Source organism: Accipiter gentilis, chromosome 5 (assembly GCF_929443795.1).
Source record: "Accipiter gentilis chromosome 5, bAccGen1.1, whole genome shotgun sequence".
Taxonomy (NCBI): domain Eukaryota; kingdom Metazoa; phylum Chordata; class Aves; order Accipitriformes; family Accipitridae; genus Astur; species Astur gentilis.
Window position 1 is genome coordinate 32,102,890 of NC_064884.1, and position 23,327 is coordinate 32,126,216.

Consider the following 23,327-nt stretch of genomic DNA (forward strand, 5'->3'; position numbering starts at 1 on the left):
CCCTTCACCCTTTGCCTCAATGACTGAAGATAGCTCCTGGATCATAGCTGTGGCTGAATGAATGGGAATTTATTATTCAGTGGTGGGCTATTCCAGGCTATACTGCTCAAAGATGTCCACATTCATCTGGTTTCTGACTTTTCGTTTTGGTTTCCTAAGCTGATGATGGTCGTGAGACCTTGCTGTATCTGCTTGTCTGTCCCTCTCCACTAACTTCATGTGTGTCATCCAAGTTCAACCAAAGGTTAAACTTTCAAAGACAAACTCACAGACAAAAAATTAACCCAAGTGCATGGAAAAAAATCCAGCAGCCAGGTGAAGGAGATAGGTCCTACTAAAGCTCTTGCTGAGAGAAGATTTGGTCTGCAAGCTTAACATTTACTGGCCAACACAGACTTTGTATAAAGCCCTCCTGCTGGAAGAGCTGCTGTGATAGCTCACTGAGAAGGTCCTCAGGAAGAATTGGTGTGTGAGGTCTCAGTACAATTTGGCCTTGTAGCCAAGCTTGTTCCCAAGCTTCCCTCATTCCCCATCCTCTTACAGATCTCACAGCCAGGTCCTGCTTTCAAAGAGAGTTTGGGACAGAAGTCAATGCCCGAGTCATGACACAGTTGGATGGCTGGGAGAGGGCAAACTGTGGGAAAGGTGGAGCTGTGGATCGCTGGCTGGGCCAGCTGGGCCATGCCCATAGTTCTTTTTTAATCCACTTAATATTGTCCTTTAACATATGGTTGTCAGGCTGCCCAGAGCTCTTGTACAGTTCTTTTAAATTAAAACATTACCTTGTCCTCTTATCATTATAGACATAACTTTTATAAAATTAAGCAAGAAAACTACCTAAGTATATTTCACTGGCTAAAGGAAATGTAGCGCTTTATGCAAAGCTCTCTAATTTTGTTTAACATTATGAAATACTGGATGAAAGGATGCTGATGAACAGGGACATCATACAGGCTGCACTGCCAGTGAGCAGAGCTTTTATAGGAAGGGAGGTGATAGACCAGACATTCACATCAAGCTTTACTCAGTAATCTGTGGAGACAGTGTTCCAACAGGTCTCGTCTGCTGATCTTCAGGGATCTATTTATCTAAATTAAATGGGTTCACTTGCATACTCAAGTGGAAGAGCTGCTTTAATGCCTTAATACAGTAACATAGCTGGTGACTGTAAATCTGTGCTAATGCTCAGCATAAAAGCAGAGAGCTTGTAAATGCACAGATCTGACTAGACGCGACACTTTCATATCAAAATTTGCATCTTTCCAGAGATTTCAAAGGTTTCCAGTTTTCACAGCATGTTTTCAGTCCCTTGTGTCTTAGCAGTAGATTTTTTAATATTGGTACAATAAATAGACTTGGATTGTGAAAAATCATGACATGTATATTACGGGAGAGTAGTTTCAAGTTCCATCCTTTAAACTTTGTAAAAATGAGGTGTTAAAAATAGACCTTTTATGTAGGACTTTTTGTAATTCACTTATAAGTGGTCTTCAAAAGTTTTGCTGCGTTTGGATGTATTTTGCTCTTTTCTGGGGAGCAAATGATTTGCAATTCTTTTTTCTCTTCTTAAGCTTTGAAAAGAATGCAATAGAACTACAGCCTTCCCTAAGCACATACTGCTTCAAGTATACCATCATACAAAGAAAAGGGGGAACAAATTAACTTCTGGAATATTATTTATTATTGGTGCCTGTCCTCCAAAGTAAAATATCCTCTCCCAGGAGGAAAAATAGTGGATTCTTTCTATGCAAATTTGTATTTAGCATTTGTAGAAATGCTGAAAGAGTTAACTCACATGCCAGATAGGGTTAAAAAGAAAAAAAAAAAGAAAGAAGAAAAATGGCTATATTGTTTTTTTAATCTGTAAGTTTTCCATAGTGCAACAGCTGTCAGATTCTGCAGGAAGACAGAATTTATTTTCTTCTGTTGGTGAATATGAGAGAATACATGCAGAGCTTGCTATAAAAATTTGTTTACTGGGATGGTTGGAAATCTGCATTTTTAAAACTGTAAAACATTAAAAAATGACCATGGGAGGAGAAAAGAGAGGAGAAGAAATCATAACTGGTTTTGTTTTCTTTCGCTGAACCTTCCTACATCCCTTCCAACACACAACATGCTAACTAGCTTTAGGGACTCCTCACACTAATGTCAAAACATCTCAAGGCCTCTTCCTCAGTGTGGTATTTTGGGGAACTATGAACTTAGAGATACCACTTTGACTGTTAGGCGTGTTCTGTATAATTTAGATATTTATGGCTTGCTTTTGCTGCACACTTGCATCATACCTCTATGTTTAGGGGAGAGAGACTCTGCTACAAGTGTCCACTCCCTGATGTTACAAAGTACTAACAGCCGCATAAATTTGTGGTAGTCGGAAAGTGACCTGTGAGTAGCTCTGGAGAAACCCGTTCTTCCAGGCAAGCTAACAAACAAGACGCTACTGAGGATTCAGGCAGCTGAGGTAGATGCTCAAGGGATGAGGTACACGCTCAAGTGATGAGGTACGCAAAGGAGGCTGCAGCTTTCTACATGGGAATTCGTCCACAAGGGAAGTGATAAAACAAGGACAAGGGAAAGGACAGAAAACCTGCCTTCTCTCACTGAAAAGACAGCGAGTAAGTTCTAGAAAGCTCTTGTAATGGCAAGGGGGTTTAACTTGGAAGTCTGCTTTTTCTTTTTCTCCACAGATCTCTTTTTATTTCCTGTGCTGCCTAGTGGCTTTGACAGATGAGTCGTAGCGAGTCTTGCTGCAGCAGCATTAGCCACACATCTGCCTGCCGTATTGCTCTGCAGGTTTTTGGTTTCGCAGCAGAGCTGACAGACATCTCAGCCAGGGAAAGCCAGTGACCTCTGCAGTGGGAAGGAAAGGAGGCCGTGGAAAGGGAGCTGAGCTAAGACACTGGTGCAAATCAGGAGGAGGCAGACAGTCTCATGAAAGTCTGTCACTCTGCTGTCGGCTGAGTGCGTCCTGTACCACTGCACTGGGTTGTTGCAGGTGAATGCAAATGGAAGCTCGAAGAGTACAGTGGCATCATTTTTAAAAGTCTGTGATACTTTTTTCTGCTGTCAGAGAATCTTAGAGGAAAACAGCTTCAGCATCTAGTGGCTTCCACTGCCCAGAGATGTGTTAGCCATGGGGTGTGCCTTGACTTTTCCATGAGATCTAGGTAGAATTTTTATTTTTTTGCCCCAAATAAATGGAAGCTTTTCAAGCCACGTAGCTTGTCACCTCTCTGACACCCACTCTAATTTCTTGCTCCAAAATGGTTCTAACCCAAGATTTAGTCAGGTAAATCCATGTTTTCTGTCTTCCATATTTGTTTATTGTCTTCCCATTTTCCCACTGTTGTCAGCTAGCTGCCCGTTTTATTTCATGCCTGGTTTTCCTGGCAACTTGCTGAATAGCAGAAAGGGGTAAAAAAGCCCTTGATAGCTCCTCCCAATGACTGTCCTGTGCTTGTGGCTGTGACCAGCGGCTCCCACCTCTCTCCACACTGGTGAAGCCCCAGCCGGGTCTCAAAACCAGCCGTGAGGGACACGGAGCCTGGGAAGGGGAGAGCACCAATTACAGGGATGTGATGAAGCTCTGAGGAAGCATGTGGCCTCAGTGCTCGCTACAGCACCTCCACAAACCATTCTGCTACTGAAGAAAAGGGCCCTATTCATTTTGTAAGGGGGGAACCCTCTCATGTGACAGCACGAGGGACACGAAGCTTGGCAGCCGCAGATGGAAAAGTGAGTCGCTGCACAGGACATGTGAGTAACAGGTAGACAAAACAGCATCTAACGCAGAACAAGCAAGTAGGGTGAAAGAGTCAGACCCGTGGAAATGTGGGATTTCAGACAATAAACCTTCTCCAAGGAAGAGAACAATAGCTGCTTCTGTAAAGAGATGAGAAAATTAAAGTAAAGCTTTGTTATGATGTGGGGAGGAGAAAGGGGAGATGGAAAGAGACTAAGACATTGATGTCAAGAATAGTGCCTGAAACACAGAGATAGCAGATACCAAGTAACAGAAATAAAGGAAGACATTTCTTTTGTCTTACTTTTTTTTTACCTAACATCTAGGAGCGCAGAGGGAACAGACTTACACAACAAGAAGACTGGCATGAGAACTTATGAGAAACTTGGTAATTTTGGAAGTTGCTCAAGGTTCCGTAATTTAAAAACACTCAACGTGGGGAACATTTGCTTGCAATTTGTAGCAAAGATTCGGGTGGATAGTAAATTTCATCCTAAAGCTATAGTCTAAAAATGTTCATAGCAGCAGAACCACCCAGGGAATGATTAATATATGTGCCTAAAGTGAAAATTAATGATCTGTATAGCCCTGATAAAAACATAGCAATTAAATAGAAAGACATACTAAGAAAATTGCAGACAAACCTGGAAGAACTCAAGAACAAGCTTGTTTGCTTTTAATTATATGAATGACTATTAGACCACATCCCAAAACTGAGTTGGCAATCTGGAAGATACTTAGGTTTGTTCTTTTCAAAGTACTTGATGCTTTATGCTCTTACCATATGCAACAATATTACTGCACCCATGGCATAGCACCAGTCCTGGTACCAGTGAGCACAAATTATCTTTACCAATAGTCAGAAAACAATGGAGAGATCTTGTCAGCAGTAAAGATAACCAAGGGATTGACAGAGGATAAAGAAGGGATGCACAGGGATCCCTCCTATGTCATGCTGAATCATCCTTTGTACCTTATCAGGTGCTAATTTTAACCCTGCACAAACTGGTAGGTAAAGACCTGCCTGTTAAAGCCAAACTCATAGAGAAATGCTTGACATGACACAGACTTCATTACAGGAATGCTAAGAAGTAAAAGCACCACAAATCTGAACCTGTTATGCAGGTGAGCAGATGGCCACCCACAGCATAGGCGAGAAACCAAAACCCCAAGCTGCCACGGACTGCAGATCACTTAAAGCAGCTACAGACTTAGGGTGAGAGTGGAGGAGAGGAAACCAAAGGCAACTTTGGAGCAGTAGTAGAAAGTGTCAAACACTGACATACAAATCCCAGGCAAACTCTTGAAAACCCTCAGTTAACAGGGTTGAAGTCAGGAATAAGTAAGGAAGAAGTCAGAAGTGATAAGATAAATGTGTTATCTGGAGATAGCAGCAAGGTAAATGAACACAGAAATAACAAAGTGGAAGCAAGAACCTTGCCAACAGCATAGTGCACTAGAGACAGTCAAGGCTTTAACTGCTATCAATTCAAATGCCAGCATGGTGGGAAAGAGCACGTCCTTTGCACAGAGTAGGCACTGGTCTCCTCTCCCTTCCTCAGACCAGCAAGCTTTAGCACTAACTAGACAAGCAGAAATATCAGGAGCTTGCTACAAGTTTAACAGAAGTAGCATAGCTTGTGGGAGGGAAGTGGAGACTCATTACTGATGGGTATGCGCCCAGTCTGACCACTATTTGTCAAGGGTAAATATTCCTTTAGTTCTACAGTCATGACGTTCATAGATACTATGAGCAGAGCGTGGTACCTGGACAATCCCTGCCCCGTCTGTCTTGTTGGAAGCAGCTTGTTTTTAGATCAAGCATGTCCACATGTAGTGCTTAGATTAACCTTCTCCCACTGTTCCAGGCATCCAAGCCAGAAAGACCCTAAGCCTGTTTCTACCTCATGCCACCTTCCACTCCTCTCCCTCTCAGTTTTACCATGTTAACCAAAAACATTCTCCCTGCTATACTAATCTCTTGATTTTGTTTATTATAGTTTGGGTTTTTTGGTTTGTTTTTTTTTTTTTTAACTTTTGAGGGTGGCTGAGGAAAGGAGGGCTGGAACACACAGAAATCCTGTCAGAGGATACCTCAGAGGTCAGTCAGTGAAACTAAAATCAGCATGATGGCCAAATATCCAGTTATTTCAAAAAGCCTATATTAAGGACATCTTTCTGAGGCTACTTCTGTCCAAATTTGCAACTTCTATTTCCAGAAGGAATTTGAAAAAATAAAGTGCCTTGGAAGTAGGGGGTGCAAGTCTTCATTTTACAGTGAAGAATGTAGATTGTGTCACTTCAAAGACTAGAACCACGTCCAAAGTGGTTTCACAAAAGCTGTTCTCATACTAAAACAATTTTCCTAATGCCTTCCTTTGTTTTTCAGCTTGTAGTAGCACCTGCACCATAAACAAAAGCTGTGTGCATTTATTTGATTAAATGCTGCTGTTTCTGCAGATAAAAATTTTCCAGAATGATCTTACATGCAGAAAAAGTAGTTCACCGACACTGAAGCTTGTTTGATACTTGAATTACACTTGCAAATCTTTTTACCCTACGTTAGCTGCAAATTCTTGGCTGACCTTATGATATTTTCTTAAATTTCTGCTGAAATTTGTGCAGAATCTGTGCAGTTCACATAACCCCCAAATGACATCTGGCTTTTTACACAGAGAAATGGCTTTGAGCACAGGGAAATTTACTTAGAAATTACAGTGCTAATGCATGCAGTAAAGCGCTCTGTGTTCTCAAGAGTCTTCTTAGTGTCTTCTTTATGGGGAATGTCACAGACTTTAACAAACACTTCTTTCCAGCAATATTTCCCAATCTGTATTTCCCCCCTGTGAGGAAAGTTTCTTTTCACTTCCTAAAAGGTAGTGGCTTCATGTGTCTAAGTCAGCTGCAGCCATGTGAGCCACAATAAATAGGTAGGTAGATGTCATGTAAAATGGGATTCTCAGATGCTTTTCAAACACATACAAATAAAAACAATACACTTAAAAAAGATAAAAGGATTCCTGATGAGTTTTACATTTTGCTTTTTATAAAATGTTCCTGAAGACTGTAGAGTGCTCTTAATCATAATTTTAGTACAGCTCCTTAAAAACCACATGCAGGCATCTCAAACTTTTCAATAATGCATTACTGTCAGGCTTAATGTTTTGTAACTGAGCAGTAATGTCTGATTCAGAAGTACAAATGCATATCTACTTGATGATGCAGAGACTTAAGCAGGGCTTCCTCAGGATACTAAGTTCACCATAAAATAATAAAAGGAAATCTCAGACATTCTTTATGAGACAGAAGCTGTCTGGCAAAGTCATAAAAAGAATATTACTGTACACAAGGCAAGGATTTTATAATGTTTGGCCAAATTGCACAGTTTCAATTTAAACGAATATTCACGTAGCAGCGTCTATCCTCATAAAACGCTTGAAGTCTGAACACTTTCTGCCAAGTGTCCACACAATTTCTTTTTCTTCCTATTCTATCAATGGATAGAATGTTCACTTTATGACCTTCTCAGGGCTTGTTCTGAAAGACTTTAGAAAGAGTCAAACATCTCCAGAGCAGAAGACCTGACAGGAGAAAGATGTCTGTAGGGTAGAGGTGTACATGTCTTGAAACTCTTTGCTGAGTTGTAGTAACTAGTAGAAGAGCAAGATGTTTTGCTGGAGACACTCAAGTTGTCAGTTCCCCAAAAGAAAAACTTATTAGGTGCAATAACCTGTTCTCTGAGACAAAAAGTATTCAAAACCTACAACTTCAAAAGTTACCACCAAGAGGTGGTCTGCCATTTATACAAGAAGAATGACAGAATGGAGGCTGTGGGGTGTCTTGAGCATTTCAAGATACTTAAGAGAAATAAATTCCCTCCACAGTTCTCCCACCTTCATAATCAGTATGGGATCATCAAAGTTAAAATCAATGGTTCATACAGCTTCATGTAGGCAGCCAAGCTTTTAAAATTAAAAGCTATACTATATGCATGCCCTTTATTGGCTGAAGTCAGCACGTAGAACACAGAATCTGTGCACTGGCCTGTATGACACATCAACATGGAGTATGTATGCAATACGAAAATCTAGTCACCAACACTTGGGTCAACTTCTGTTTTGATTCAGACCTTCTTACTCTTCACAAGTTTTAAAAACTTAGAAGTGGTGCAAAATATAGTTTTTGAAGAACACAGAAAAGCGAATCTGTTAAAATTTGGAGTTATAATTCAGTTTCTGACATGACTACTTTTAACCAGAATAGTTTTTAGAAATTGCATTTTGCATTGATCTTTCCTTCCAAACCACAAATTCTTAGAAATGCAAACATTTCCAACTTTCCATACAATTAATTGAAATTTTCCATGTAGGCTATATTTAAATCGATTAAGGTGCAATTAAGGTTCCATTGTTGCCAATAGCTTCTAATTGTTCTGTAATAGACTACAAATACATTGAAATAAGTAAACGGAGACCAAGGTAACTCAATTACACTTCTTCTGGTAGACTTATTCTTCTCTATTACTTTAAATGAATTTATTTGTGAGATACAGAATGGCTTTCAGGACTCAGTGGCAAAAGAGAGAATATACCTATGTCAAGCTTTCTCTCGGGCAGAGTGACTACTATGAATGCCATTGCTCTATGAAGACTGTGTAAGTGGTTAGCAGCACTTAAAAGGGTGCCCATGGTTCTGCTGTCTTGATTTCACTCCACATTGCGAGGGGTATATGGAAATCTTTACAGCGCAGAGACATCTGATAAAATCTCTTGGTCTGTCTTCATTTAGCTTGTGGTACCCTTAAGACACTCCTCTAGATGAATGAAGACAGCGCAAATAAAAGATCAGTGTTGCATTAGGGCTGTCTTTGCATTGCAAGAGCAGCACGTGTTCTGGGAGATTACTTAACTGGCAGGTGCATCCAAGCTGTGTTGCACTGTTCTGGTACTCTAGTAAGTCTGTCCTTAAAAAAAACTATGGTTTTAAAACAGATAGCGTATCACAGATCGTTAGAATTAACATATTATGGCATCCTCTGAGGGTTTTTGCTTAGTGTTTGGAGTTAAAAAGATGTCTTATATATTAAAAATTCAGTAAGGCACCTAACTCCTCTGAAAAAAATAGTATTTCAGGGATATCTCTGTCACTTTCTCATTGACTGTTTTAGGAAACTAAACCCAAGCAACCAATTAAAATCCTATAAAGATCACTCCAATTATGCCCGAACAACTTATTAAAAAAAATCAAGGAAGTGTTAATGTAACTCTGCTCTTATAAATGTTGAGGTTTTCCAAATGTGTGGAAAATCTAAAACAATAGTTGAAAGTCTTGAATCCACAGTGTACAAAGCCTTCTTCAATGTACATTTATTTCTTACAGTGAACCCTGAATGGGGTCTTAAATGGATTAGGGCTTGAAGGTTTTCAACTTCCCTAAACTTAAAACGAATTCTTGTTAGGAATCCATGTACCAAGTGAATGCCAGTTAGGGCAGTGAAAACATGAAGTACAGTTAAGAGATCAATAGAGTCACATTTGGGGCTGGTATGAGGTGGTATAATATTTGAATTTATGTAAGCCACACAGCTGAAGTTTTGGTCCTTTATTAGGACCAAAGCAATGCAGAAGAGCATACTTAAAGGAAGCAAAGCGATACAGAAGAGCTGATGTGATAGATCACCAAAAAAGAATGTATTTTAAGGGCTAAGTTTCTTGCCTGCAGAGTAAATCACCCTCAATATACTTAAGCCATTGACTGCTCCTTTCTGATGCAAGGTTATCTTTCTTGCCTATTGCAGAAGTTTGAAAAAAAGATTGCTTTAGCTGATTCTGCTCCAAGTCTGTCCTGAAAGCTAAGCCATTATGTGTCCTACCTGCAACAAAAGACAAAATGCTACTTCCTTGCTGTATAAAATGATGGCGTGTGTTTATCCGCACCCTTATGTGATATCTGTCTTTCAAAGAAGCCATTAGGGAATGGCTCCAGAAGATAGGATGAAGAATTCTCAATCCCTAATGGACCTTCCAGTTGTATGACTTCCTAGCATGTGAGCTTCTCCAGGGAATGCCCTCTCAGTCCTGAGAAGGGGGCAGAAATGCTTACAGGAGGGTCATGTGCAAGGGGAAGCTCCAAAACGAGCAGAGAGGGCTGGGTGGGACAGTGCCAAAAGTTCAGATAATTTGTGGGGCTGTAATGACAGGCTTTTGAGGCCAGGGAAAAAAGAAGAAAAAGAAAGAAAGAAAGAAAGAAAGAAAGAAAGAAAGAAAGAAAGAAAGAAAGAAAGAAAGAAAGAAAGAAAGAGAAAGAAAAAGAAAGAAAGAAAGAGAAAGAAAGAAAGAGAAAGAAAAAGAAAGAAAGAAAAAGAAAGAAAGAAAGAAAGAAAGAAAGAGAAAGAAAGAAAGAAAGAAAGAAAGAAAGAAAGAAAGAAAGAAAGAAGCTTGCTTTTGCTTCTTGCTTCATCAGAGGACAGGCATCAACAGAGCCACTGAAATGATGCAGCCTGTGTTTTGTGCCATGTCCAACACCGTGGGAATTTCTGGGCAAAACTATAAAACTCTGGGCAAAACTCTTAGCACAAGTCCTGCAGGAGGTAAAGTCAGGGAGGTGCAACTCTTCAGAAATTACCTTTTCATCTTCTAGAGGCACTCTGTGGAATTTGAAATGACTGTAGTCAGTACTCAGTAGGGCTGTCCAGGCATAAATGTAATAAACCAAATGATTCTTCCATCAGTTATTCCTTTTTGAGCTCTCTTCCCAAGATACTGCTTTGTGCACAAGGGGATTTCTGTAATAATTACCCCTGAGTACCCAGTGGAATAAGTGGTAATTACACTGTCTAAACATAAAAATAGATCCTTGTGCCATCGGTTCCAAAACTGACAGGAAGCCTTACTTCAGATTTCTACGGTTTTTTTAGTTTTCATATTGTTCTAGCAGTGCAACACACAGAAGATACACACAGGGTTGCACAGACTTTCTTGCTCTGCGGCTTATATGAACTACCTGTCTGGTAACCTGTATAATAAACAGTTGCTGTACCCTTGGGTTCCTTTCCTCAGCTGCAGAGTAGGAACAGCAGGTGTTCTGCAAAATTAAATCCTTCATGATTATGGGATTGCTCAGAGGGCCATAATACCTACCCACCTTCAAGAGAATGAGTCAGTCAAGCAAACTAGAATACTATTCCTATTTCCTATCAGCACAAATGGAAATCATAACATTGTTAGTAAAACCATGCCACCAAATGGAGGGAAAGAACCAGATGCAAAACTGGCAGAAGAAACTTATACCTGTGTTGTGATGGTCTGAGAGATCATACAGAGTACCAAGGAGAAAAATTATTTCATTGAACAAAGTCCCACCTCCACCACCCAGTATTTTTGCCAAGCTAGAGGGTCTCAGGAAGAACGAAAACAGTGAAAAAGCTAAAAGGCAAACTGAGATCTTGGAGGCAGTATGTGCAATTTGTACCGCTAACCTAGAAGGTCTGCTCAATATCAGTTCACAATATTCTACTCCCTCACAGTTACGTACCAACTTTCATACTTAATTACAGACAAATAATTTATCTCATCAGAGTGACTTGCTGAATTAAAGATTCTGAATTTCCTTTTCATGCCTTGGACCAAGGCACCAAATATAAACCCTCTGTCTACAGTTCACTCTCTAAATATAGCCAAGAATTAAGAGATTGCTGTTTCTGCATCCTAAATAATCTAATGGAATCAATTACGGTTTTGCGCAGATGACATCTGGTATTTGCAAATACAACATGTAACACAAAATCCAATCAAAACAAGCATGAAACTAAAGTTTCCACCCATCCTACTTCAACCTCAGTAAACATATTGTTTTGCATCACAGGAGGGTTTTTTCATATTTTTTATAGACTTCAGCTTAGAAGCTCTCTAAGAGAATGTAACACAAGAAGAAAAGGGCTTCTAACTTTGACTTCAGCCAGTGGTTAAGCCAGATGAGTGAACATCATTCATGTTTTCACTAAGAACACCATCCCATTGCTTGGATTTTCAGCCTTGTGCTTTTATTGATCAGTATGCCAGTCATGCCAAGCTAAATAACAGTTTTGCATTGTCAGATACGGCAAGGTTCAGAGTGAACACCAACATCAGTTGTGGAAAGGACAGAATCTGAAATGGATTAAATACAACTCTGTCCCACTGTGCCAGTAAGATCTTTGCCCATTATATTTGGAAGGTAAGGATAGTCACACTAGACAGTATCCCTGTTATCAACCCATTTCAAAATATACCCCCTTGCAGCACTTTCCTAGCATTATAATTAATGTTTTATCCTCAAGTAGCCAAACACACTGTATTAGGGCTAGGATGCAAACTCTCCCTGCATGTAAGTACACAGGATTTGGGCGGAGGGAGTTTTTTTTCTTTTTTTTTTTTTTTTCTTTCAGATACAGCCTAAATAGATAAATATAAGTGTACCTGCAATCAAGGACTGCCCTCTTCCTCCTCCAAATAATGAATGATCAGGAAGGAGGTGGGTCATGTCCCTCCCCATACTCCAGAGCAGAGTGAGAGCATAGCAAAGCAAGCAGTCCCACTCTAAAGACTGGCTAGCCCATGGGCTCTGAGCAGCCTTGGAGGAAACCATGCTTCCTGAAATGCTCTACAATGAAGATCCATGTTTCCTCACAACTCCTGTTGCTACCATGTATTGCCAGACTTGCAAAACTCCAAAACATTTGGTCACGGCAGTCCATACTGAAGTGTGAATGCTGGAGAATTTTCAGTGGTAGAGCTTGCTGAGCAGGGTTAAGGATGTGAACCATTATTTTTTTTTTTCTTCCCCGTCTGGATTAATTTTAAATCATGGCTACTCTTTTCTCCAGTTCACCCAGTACCTGCACAAATGCTGCTGCCAGCACAGAGAAGGGGACAGCTCCAGTGAGGAAATGAGTGACTGTGAGCTGTGCAGGAGAAAAGGGAGAGAGACACTTATTTCAGTGGCAGCGGCAGCTTGTGCTGTGTTGAAGTTATTGTGAAACTGCAGCAAAGTCACCAATTGTCATCATCATGTCTGAATGGATAACCTTCATCCTGCCCCCTTGTATTTGTAGTGCAACAGATTCTAGCCATAGTACATTTTATACATATAGCTAAAATTGTGTAAGAACTGTGTGACTTCAGGTACACAGGTGGAATGCATGGGATGTTTTCATTTCAAGATTCCAGCCCTACAAATAAATATGGGTAATTTCACTGGTTTCTGAAACTAATAAATTTTGTGGGTTTATACAAATGTTTCTAGAATCTCTACCTTACTTACAGGAAACAATTAATTCCTTTAACCATAGTCATTGCACTTGCTGAAGCAAGTACCATTCACAGCATGACACAGCTATCTATGAAATAATTTAACAGCATCATGCACAGTCAGCAGAAGTTCAGCACTGTGATTAGGAGAAAGTGACTCGATACTGTCACTCACTGTTTGAGCTACATATTATGCTGCAACAACTTTCCTTTCCTTCCTATCTATGGTAAAAATATGGGCAGTTTTTCAATTATGTCAAAGTATCCCTTGCTAACAACACGTTAACATTGGATAAAAAAATGATGTGGGTTTTTTTAGTATGTCGTTTTGATCCTCAAGCGGTCAGCAACTATAAACCATAAGAAGTAATATCAATAGCATAAGCAGGTGCCATCACCACCGGTAGTTAAATAGTTCTTCATTGTTCAATTTGACCAAACACTTCAGAAATTACTTGATTCTACTCAGTGACCGTGTACATAGAAAAGTTAGCTATGCAAGAAGCTGAAATAACCACCGACCTTGAGTTTTGCAGCATGAGTTTGCGTACTGAAGCTTAGTATCCTTTGCTACATGTCGTTGTGTGTAAACTGTCTATAAGGACACTATTGCAGAAGAAGAACTTCAGGAGTTTTAGCAACCATGTCAATGCAGACTCTGACAGCTGCTGCTTGAATGCATGTAGACAGAGTAGCACATCCCGCGGTTGTCTGTGCATGCTGGATCCAGGTGGCAAATGAAGCAGAGCCTGCCTCTTCCCAGCACTCCTGGCTGCCGCAGGATGCCCTGGGGGTGTGGAGCACAGCGGGGCCATTTTCTACCTGCTTCTGTTTGAAACCGGGCCCCTCCCCACAGTAATCTGGTTGTACTTTTTCAAAGGCGAAAGTACTAAATTTATTCTATTTTATGTATGCTTGTAGTAGCCATTACTCTGGGAAACTTAGAGTTGTTGTACAAAGAAGTTGTGAACCATTGGAAGGATCCTGACATCTAAACCTTCCTAAATAACATAACTTAGCAATAAAGGTTTTAACTTCTTTTGAAAACTAAGTAATGCATGGAATATTACTTCCAGCTGCATATTGCAAGTCACTGGAAAGAAAAATATCTTGGCCTAATAAAACCTAGGAAAGACTGGCAATGAGCAAGAGAAAATCTTCTGTGACAAGAAAATAGCCCCAAAGTTGGAAAAGTATTTTGGAAATATGTATTTATTATTCTTTTTATTTACAGAGAATAACTCTTTAGTCGCAAATCTTGGCTCTTAACAGACAGCTATTAGTGCCCATGATATAATACCACTTATATCAATTTAATCGGTCCAGCATTGACCAGAGAAGTCAAAAAGTAAAAAAGGACAGTTTCCAGCTCATGTTTAAAGTGAATAACCATCCCGCTCTATTTTTAGTACAATGGAAAGAGCCGTGATAGTCATATGGTAAGGAACAACTCAGTCTTTACCAAGTGCTACACAAGCTGTGTAGCTTGCTGTTCAAAAGGGTAATAAACAGTTCTTTTAGTCCAGCCAAAGCGATAAGAATAGACATGATTCAATGGCACTGTAGCCTAAGCGTGTCACTAAAACGCGGTCTTCTGGAAACTGCTTTTAACACAATACAACTATTACTTGGCCAGCACAGTTGATGGCCACGTGCTTTTGTTGCCATGAGCTGTGAGAGTCAGTGGAATCAGATTGCTGTAGAAATGTGAATGTACTTTATGACGGCCTGTAGTAATTCTGTACATCTCTTATGTCTGTGTTCTTATAGCCACTTGGGCACTGAAGTAGCTGAAATGAGAAAGAGGCAGCAGTCACAAAATGAAGGAACATCAGCTGTGTCTCAAGCACCTGGAAACCAAAGGCCCAACAACACATGTTGCTTTTGTTGGTGCTGTTGCTGCAGCTGTTCATGGTATGTCCTGTAGTATATTTGGTTCCATATCCACCACAGGTAAACAATGAGAATGGAAAGTGCCAAGCACTGGGAACATGCAAACTTGTGGGAGAGGACTGCTGCCAAGAGGCACAATTTAACATTTCACTTAAAAATTTGATTAAACAATTCCCTGATTTGGTTGGACATCTTGTGAGGGGGAAGAGGAGAGAATAGTAAATTCAAGCTATATTTACCCTACTTAAACCGTAACTAAATGAGGAAATTTCAGTTGTAAAACTAGTGTGTGTGAATGAGAGACTTGATACTGAACATTTTATAATTTGCATTCAAAACCTTTTTTTTTTTTTCTGCTTGTACTTTTGATATTGCAGTTCTCTGCATTCAGGAGGGTAAAAGGGAGATGGTCGTAAATGTGAATATATGGTGACCTGGTTTACTAATCAGTTGTTGAATAATATATATTCTGTAAATCTGAAAACACAAGCCTTAAATTCCACTTTATCTTTTAACTGGTGTGGAGTAATTTTAGTGGAAAATAGGCTCAAAAATTGTCACTGTTTGTCTCTTCCTAACCAAAGAGTTCACTTGGAAAGTCAAAGAATTAAAACCAGTATCAGAAAGAGCTTTAAATTCTCAGTGTCTTGAGAGCTATCAGGTCTTTATTTCTCATTTTCATGAACACAGTTAGTGCTGAAATATGAAGTAATTAACATGCAGTACTGTTCGAAGCCTGTGCATCCTGTTACATACACAGTTCAGTCTTTTTGGAGTGACCATTCCTCTGTGTATCTGTGTTATTTTCACTTGTATCAGCCATGTGGACCCAATCTAATCTGAGGCTATTTGCCCCCAATATATTTAAAAATACGTACCAGCGTGTGTGTACCAGGCATCAAATGGGACAGCTTTTTCCAAGATGCTACATCCTGGAGGCAGTACCAGGGTGGACCTGCCTTGGCTCTTACTTCCAGTTTCACCTGGAGGCAGAGGGTATTTGGAGCAAGGATGAGCGAGAGCTCATGCTTTTACGAAGTTACTTTGCAATGTGTTCAAGCCATACAGCAAAGAGGTGCAAGTGTATTAAATAGGAAGAAAAGGAAGGATGTTTTGCCACTGTTATCTCTGCTTTGTGACAAGGGCACAATGTAAGATTAGCTATGCTGTTACAGACCAGAGGTTCCCTTAGCTCAGTATCCAATTTCAGGAAGTGACCTGTAGCGGATGCCACAGGGAAAGGATAAAACAAGTGGACATGCACGTCCTCAGTTTACCCACAGCAAAACTCCTCACAGCTGGCAATCTGCAACTTAGGGACTTCCTGGCCCAGAGGTTATTTCTGTGTGTTTTATAGCCCTTGATGGAATTTTCTTTCATTAATTTGTCAAACCATTTTCTGAAGCGACTTCCTGAACTCATCTAAACTTTTGGCATCCAGAGTTTCTTGTAGCAATAAATTCTACATCGGGCCTGTGCACCCTGTGAACTATTACTCCCTTTTATTTTTTTAACCTATGAGAGGTTACTTTCATCTGATGCCTCCTTGGTCTTATGATTGTGAAGAACAGCGAATAATTGTTCTCAGGATGATGGAGCTCTCTCATGTCCCCCTTCAGCTGTCTTTTCTTCCATAGTCTTCTCTATTTTAATCTCTGTGATACGAAACTGAGGCAGACCATGGTTTATCCTTATCTCTCTTCTATCTATCCACCTACCTTGTGTCTCTCTGTGTACCTTTCCTATTCTGCTATCTCCTGTCTGAGATGTGTGACTAGATCTGTTGCAGTAGTCAAGACATAGGTGCACCCTGTTTTGTGTTTGCTCTTGATTTTTTATTATTAATTCCTAGCACTCTACTTGCTTTTCAACAACCGCTGCGATGATGTTTTCATAGAATTATCCACCATGACTACATGTACAGCTCGGGTTGGCTTTTGCCTTGCATACTGGAACATGAATGGCCATACGAGTATCAGTCTAATTTCTAAAACTTAAAGAAAACTGATTTTATTTTTTAAGCATGTTATAGCTCAGGAAGTCTTATTTGACAACTATACTCTATTTTGAAGCTTTCATGTGCTTTTTGACCGTTGGAGTGCCTCTACTCCTCAGAATGCAATACCATTACATATTTGAACAGCTTATGCATATTAAATCTAAATTAAAGCAATTATTGCTTTAAAACGTAGGATGCCCCTTCAGCTGCTTTAGTAATTGGTTTTGCTGTTAATATCCGGTCCTTTGGTGTTTTTTGGGGGTTGAGGGTTTTTTTTGGTAAAGTAGATTAGACAGCACAGAGAAATCCTGTCAATTTAAGCTAGATTTCAGGATTAAATCAAAGAATGGGTCGAAGGGGATAGTGACATCACTTGTGCCTTATAAAATCAAAAAGGTAGAGCAGATAATGTAGTAAGTCTTTTCCAGCTCTATCTTCTGTGATTCCATAGTGGAAACTCCATTACAGGAGTGATGGGAAGAAACTTTGAAAAAGGCAATATGAAATGTTTCAGAATCTCAGTTAAAATGAAGCAATTGGTTCCGGTGCCAAATTTGTTTAGTAAATTTGAACTCTCCAGGTAGAGTACGGATTACTGTTCTTGCCTCAGTTGTGTACCCTAAAAAACTACCAAAAAAAAAAAAAAATTTAAAAAAAAAGTAACAAACTTTACTAGTCACCCATTATATAGGGGATCCTAGGTAGGTAATTCTCTGGGGTAGTTCTCTGTAACAGGAAAGCCTAATCGTAACAGATTCTCTGGACCTAATGTAATTACGTGCTTTCCCTAGTTCCACAGGTCTTTATATTTGAGTAATGTGAATCTATCAAGAGATACCTGTCTGGAAATGTTGCTGGATTCATTAATGGTGATGACAATGCTTTAACTGTCAATAACAAGATTAGGAGAATTTTCTTCTGTTTTTCCACCAGCCTGGGTGACTGAAGACAGCTCTTACATCACTAACCTCTTAGTGCCTCAACTTCCTCATCATTCATAGAAATGGGGGAGAGGGGGTGGGGGGGTGTGTGTGCAGTTTTTAGTAAGAAGCTTTCACTTTTATCTGTTTGAAGAATTAGTTCAGTAGATCATATATCCAAACAAATCATTAGAATTCTAAATATATCTTTTGTGTATCATGTGATGTTTGTTTTCTTCTGTTCCACCCTGTGTTAAAATCAGAATAGGCTAATGCCTATTCTTCTTTTTGCATAACAGCATAGGCAAATATTCACACCTTTGTTTGGGGAAACAGTATCTTGCCTAATAGAGACTTATTAACAGCAAAAAGTTAGATCAACATATTATTCAGTACATCTTATTACAAACTTTTTTTTTTCCCTCTAATAATTCCTTCTTAAACGTATCAAATATTCGGAGTACTTCTTTGTTGTGGGAAAACCCTGGTAGGCAGCTCAGCACCATGCAGCCGCTCGCTCACTCCTGCTCAGCAACATGGGGAAGAAAATCTGAAGGGTGAAGGTGACAAAACTCATAGATTGAGATAAAGATAGTTTAATAGATAAAGCAAAGCTGTGTGCACAAGTAAAGCAAAGTAAGGAATTCAGTCACTGATTCCCATCAGCAGGCAGGTGTTCAGCCATTTCCAGGAAAGCAGCGCTTCATGACACGTTATGGTTTCTTGGGAAGACAGACAGTACAGCTCTGAACCTCCCTTCTTCCTCCTTCTTCCCCAGCTGGTATTGCTGAGCATGATGTCTTATGGTCTGGACTATCCCTTGGGCCAGTTGGGGTCAGCTGTCCCAGCTGTGTCCCCTCCCAGCTCCTTGTGCCCCCCCAGCCTACTTGCTGACAGGGCAGCATGAGAAACAGAGAAATCCTTGATGCTGTGCAAGCACTGTTCAGAAACAGCTAAAACACTGATGTGTTGTCAACACTGTTTTGGTCACAGATCCAAACCACAGCACCATATGGGCTGTTATGAAGAATATTAACTCCATCCCAGCCAGACCTGGTACATCTATCGACACTGCTAATTGTCAGGACAGTAAATTGCTCAGTTTATGAGGACAAGGCAGGGCTGATAACCAAGGTTTGCTCAGATTGGAAAAGATGGAGATAGACAGGCTCCTTAAGTTGGCCGTTGTATTGTAATAGGTATGGTCAGGATGTTGCCTAACTAGCTTAAGCCCTAAACTTGCGCCTGAGCATCGGTAGTGAAGGAGGCAGTCTTCCTCAGTGGAGAAAATAAAGTGCTTCTGAAGTTCCCAACAGGAAAAGCTTGTCCACTTGCCACAGAGGCAGATGATATATGCCTCTGGAGATCTTCTATAGGACCTTCCTCTCTCCACTGACCAGACACAGACCTTAGGCTCTTACTTCAGGAAGACTGTCTCACTAAAGCATCTAACAGATAAGTACCAGTCTCACCCTGTGTCTTAAGCTTCCACAAAACACCATTCCCATAGAGGACAGAGGAAAAGGCTTCCTTACTAGGTGTAATTTCAGTGACTCAGGTAGCCTGAGAGTTGCAAAATGTGGAGTAAGCCTCCTAACATGACAGTCTATAATTTCCTCAATTACACTTTCTCCAGAGAGCTGCACATTTAGTGTTTAGTGCTATGGCTTTACAGTTTTGAGCTCAGCTTGGCGAGGTAAGGGTAGAAGCCTGCTATTTCACACCCCCAACCTTATTTAGCAATCCGTCACTCCAGCTTCTTGAGGAGACATGGAGCCAGTCATTCTCTTGCAAACACTTGTAAATCACATTCTTCAAAAAACTCTCAAGACACTAGCACAGGGAGGTTGGCTATTCTGCCAATTTTATTTTGCTTCCTCTTTTGCGTCCCACCTAGAGCAGGAGTCATAAGGTGCTCAGTGAATTTTAAAGCTGTGGAACACTCATGCCTGATAATCCCTCTCCTTTTACCACACACAGAAGGCTCAGAAGGCATCTGACATCTGCCCTGCAAGAGACCTTAGCAGTACTGGAGTCTGTGGGATGTGAAAAGGCTTCCAGGGGCTAAGTGAAGATGATCACACAATTTCACTTGGTTCTGTAGCTCCATTCAAATGTGCGAGCTGGAAGGCCTTTACCTTAAAGGGAACCGTTAAAACAACTGCTGAAGACTCTTGTGAAGAGGGAAAGGGACTCATGTCCAGCAGCTCCGAGCTGTGCCCTGTACAAAAGCTATGCCTGCCATTTGATTTCTTGTGACCCTTCCACGACTAGTTTCCCACACCCAAGAGATGCCAAGGAAGATAGGGTATTTGCCAGCTTGGCAGTAAACAAGAGTTGCTCTTGGCAAGAAACATCTTTTCTCCAGTTCTTTAAACTTGTCTACGACTGCTGTGAGTTACGTCTGAAACTTCTTCCTGTTGACCTTGTTACACAAATATTTTTCTTTATTAAAGGGAACATTTTCCTTGCATTGGTTTAGCAGTTGACTTGGGCCTACAAGAAGATATTTCTGTCAGTTGTGCCATGAATACGAGATGACAGATACAGTTCTAAGGATGATTTTAAATTATATTAATATTTTTTCTCTGTGGGGTTCAACGTTTTCCTTCTCCTAACAGATAGTGTGCATGGTACTCTAAATGAAAAAAACAAACCAAAACAGTTTCTTTTTTGCACTTCCCACCTGTCTAGTATTTTGAGATGAATAATTTTTTTCTGGTGTATTCAGTGTTAGTTTGTCATCGAAAAATTGTGTCTAAGCTTTGCATGACTCTATGCAAGATAATCCCCAGGTGTCATAGTCATGGCTGCTTTATCTTATTTAACTATGGTAGAAAGTTTGGAGGAGAGGGAAGCAAAGAAAGGACAGAAACAAACAAAAACCCCCCAATTTAATGCAATAAATCATAGCCACATGTTGTGAAATCTGTGGAAAACAAAATCCATATTTTCTTCCCATGCCTGTCTGCAGCAGAACTTTTATACTAGGAGTAGACTAGAGGTGAGCTGGTACAAAAGGAGTCACCCAGGCTCTAGGATTTTGTTAAAGCTTTCATCAAGAAAAGAAAATCTTTATCTTTGAAACAAAAGCACTCATTATGAAAAACATTTCTGGCTTTTAATTTTACTTTTTTTACAAACTTAATTTTTTAATTCTTCTTTTCCTCCCTGAACCCATAGGACAACACATCTGAAACAGATGCACTCAAGTCTCTGCATTTTACCTTTTCAAAACATCACACCTGAGAAAAGCAAGTATGGAAAAGTGCATCAGGAATTATTGTACTCTAGTGCAAAATACTGTACTCTACTGAAATAGAAGGTGATATTTTTAAAAAATATTTAATGGGAAAAGATGTTCCATTCTGAGCCTTTTTATACTTTAAAACATCACAGGACTTCCTTATGTTTTTATCACTTGCTGTTGCAGAGGTCAAAGATGAAAACATTCCCTCTCTTTCCTGGAGAATAATTTATTCTGAGGAATAGTGGGCTTAGCTAGCACAGGAATTCGTGCTTTATGCATCTATGGGACAGTGTCATCTGTATCATCACAGTGCAATATGGAGCACTGGTGCCTTCTTAGGAAAGGAGCACCAGTTCTTCTGACAGGTGGAATTTAAAGCTAGATAAAATCCATTATATGACCTGTCACACAAGCTACCGAATGTGATATTCTAGAAATTCAGTCTTAAATTACCTTGTCTTTAAGTCCACATACCCTCAGTGCTGAGGCCATGAGAGAAAGCTGCCTGGCAGACATTCCTGTTGTCACTGGAATGCACCGTGGGGTGAGTGTGGGGTAAGGATTTAAATACTTAGTCCTCAGAAGTGGGCCTCTCAGGATTCCCTGAGCTACTTAAAATAAGAAATTTAAGTTCTCAGCATTTGGAAAAACAAGCAGAAGACACTCTAAAAATAAATAGCTTGTCAAGTATTTTTTCATACTTTTGTAAGTTATGTTAACAGTACTTCTTAAATAATACCCAAGTAAAGCATTTCTTTTCCCTTTAAAGCAAAAGAAAGGGAAGATCTCTAAAGTTAAAAAAAATCAGAGGGGAGAAGCATGTCTTCCTAATGGCTCTGACATTTAATAGGCTCGCTCTGCTTTATAATTCGGACAAGGCAAGTGATTTTTCTGGAGTTTTATGGATGTTTAGGTCCTCAGGGCAGGCTGGGCACAGGTGGCTCTGTGCATGCTTGTTTACACAACTCTCCCAGGGCATCACAGCCTGACTTGCCAACCTCTGGGCTTGCGCCCTTCTGTGACACTGGGCCAGATTGTCAGTGTTAGCCTAATAATTCCTGGAAGTCTGCTCTCTTCTCGAGCCAGAACACAAATACACCTCAGATGTGATTCGATACATGGCTTACCTCAGAGCCCCAGAGGTGGAGAGTAAAGGCACCTTTGACTGCTTCCTGCACCTCCCTGTGAAACAGATGTCAAACACTACCGTTCAGAAAAGGGCAGCGCATTTCTTCTACGCAAATGATGCCACAAGGTGCAAAGGTATGCCAGACGAGGTCTCAGGTATACTAACTGCAGTGGACTGCTGCTCCATAATTCTTCCTGCATCTACTTCTAAAGAGTAAGATGTGAATGCAGGAACTGTTACTGGCAAACGAAAAGGACTATAGGAATAAAATTTACAAAAAGCAAAACTTAATGTAAAAACAACTCAAGGAAACTTAAAGTTAACCTGTTAAATCTCATGCGAGCCTGCACTGGTCACTGTGGGGCCCTCCTCTAATTAATCAAATAGATCTCATCTCCCCTCATCAAAAAGCGGCCCAGAAATCCCTACTTCCAAGTTCATCCACCACCTTTTCTCTTCCTCCTTTCTTCTTCTCAGTCCCCTGCCAGCTACCTCCAAAGCCCTGTGGAAGCACAAGGTCTTGCGCAGCCTTGGAGCGGGGGCAGGAACCGTAAGCCACCAACTCCCCCAGCAGCAGCGGGTTTCCACAGGTATTTGCCACTCAGAAGCGGCTTTGGGGCAGCTCGTTGCTTTGTGGGACATGCAAAGTAAATCAAAATCATGCAGTTCTCTAGGAGAAAGCTGTAAGCTACACAGTGCATTTATTTTGGCAAGTGTCTGCAAAGGGGTAGTCACTAAGGTGCTGCTGGCCTACCATGAAATCACGGTGGAAGCGCAAAGATACAGAAGACACTACACAGGCGTTCAGCATATATAAATAATTTTAAATTAATTTTCAACCAAGAACTCTGGTTCAAAAAAAACTTTAACACTGTGAAGTGAGTGTAACTCCATGTAAACTGATAAATGTTTCTATTTTCAAAGATATGAGGTAAACTTGTTCCTCCCCATAATAAAAAAGAAGTCTAATGTGAAGAGTGAGCATTAGCTTCTTATGCAGCTGGTCTGTTAACGTTAATCTCAAGCCAATGGTAGAGTCCTCATTAACATCACCAAAACCAGCCCTGGGCTCTCTGGGCCAAGCTTTCCTAGTATCAGGATTTT

At 40.3% G+C, this 23,327-nt stretch overlaps 1 protein-coding gene across 3 annotated transcripts in view; it reads left to right on the forward strand.

The window, feature by feature from the left end:
- The window catches only part of RGS17 (regulator of G protein signaling 17), a 74,226-nt gene that overhangs the window by 29,911 nt on the left and 20,988 nt on the right, over positions 1-23,327 (forward strand). For all 3 annotated transcript variants that reach the window (XM_049801301.1, XM_049801299.1, XM_049801300.1), the window contains exon 2: positions 14,803-14,946. In XM_049801301.1, the coding sequence (XP_049657258.1) occupies positions 14,828-14,946 (119 nt within the window). In that variant the 5' untranslated portion in view covers positions 14,803-14,827. The remainder of the gene's footprint in view (positions 1-14,802; positions 14,947-23,327) is intronic.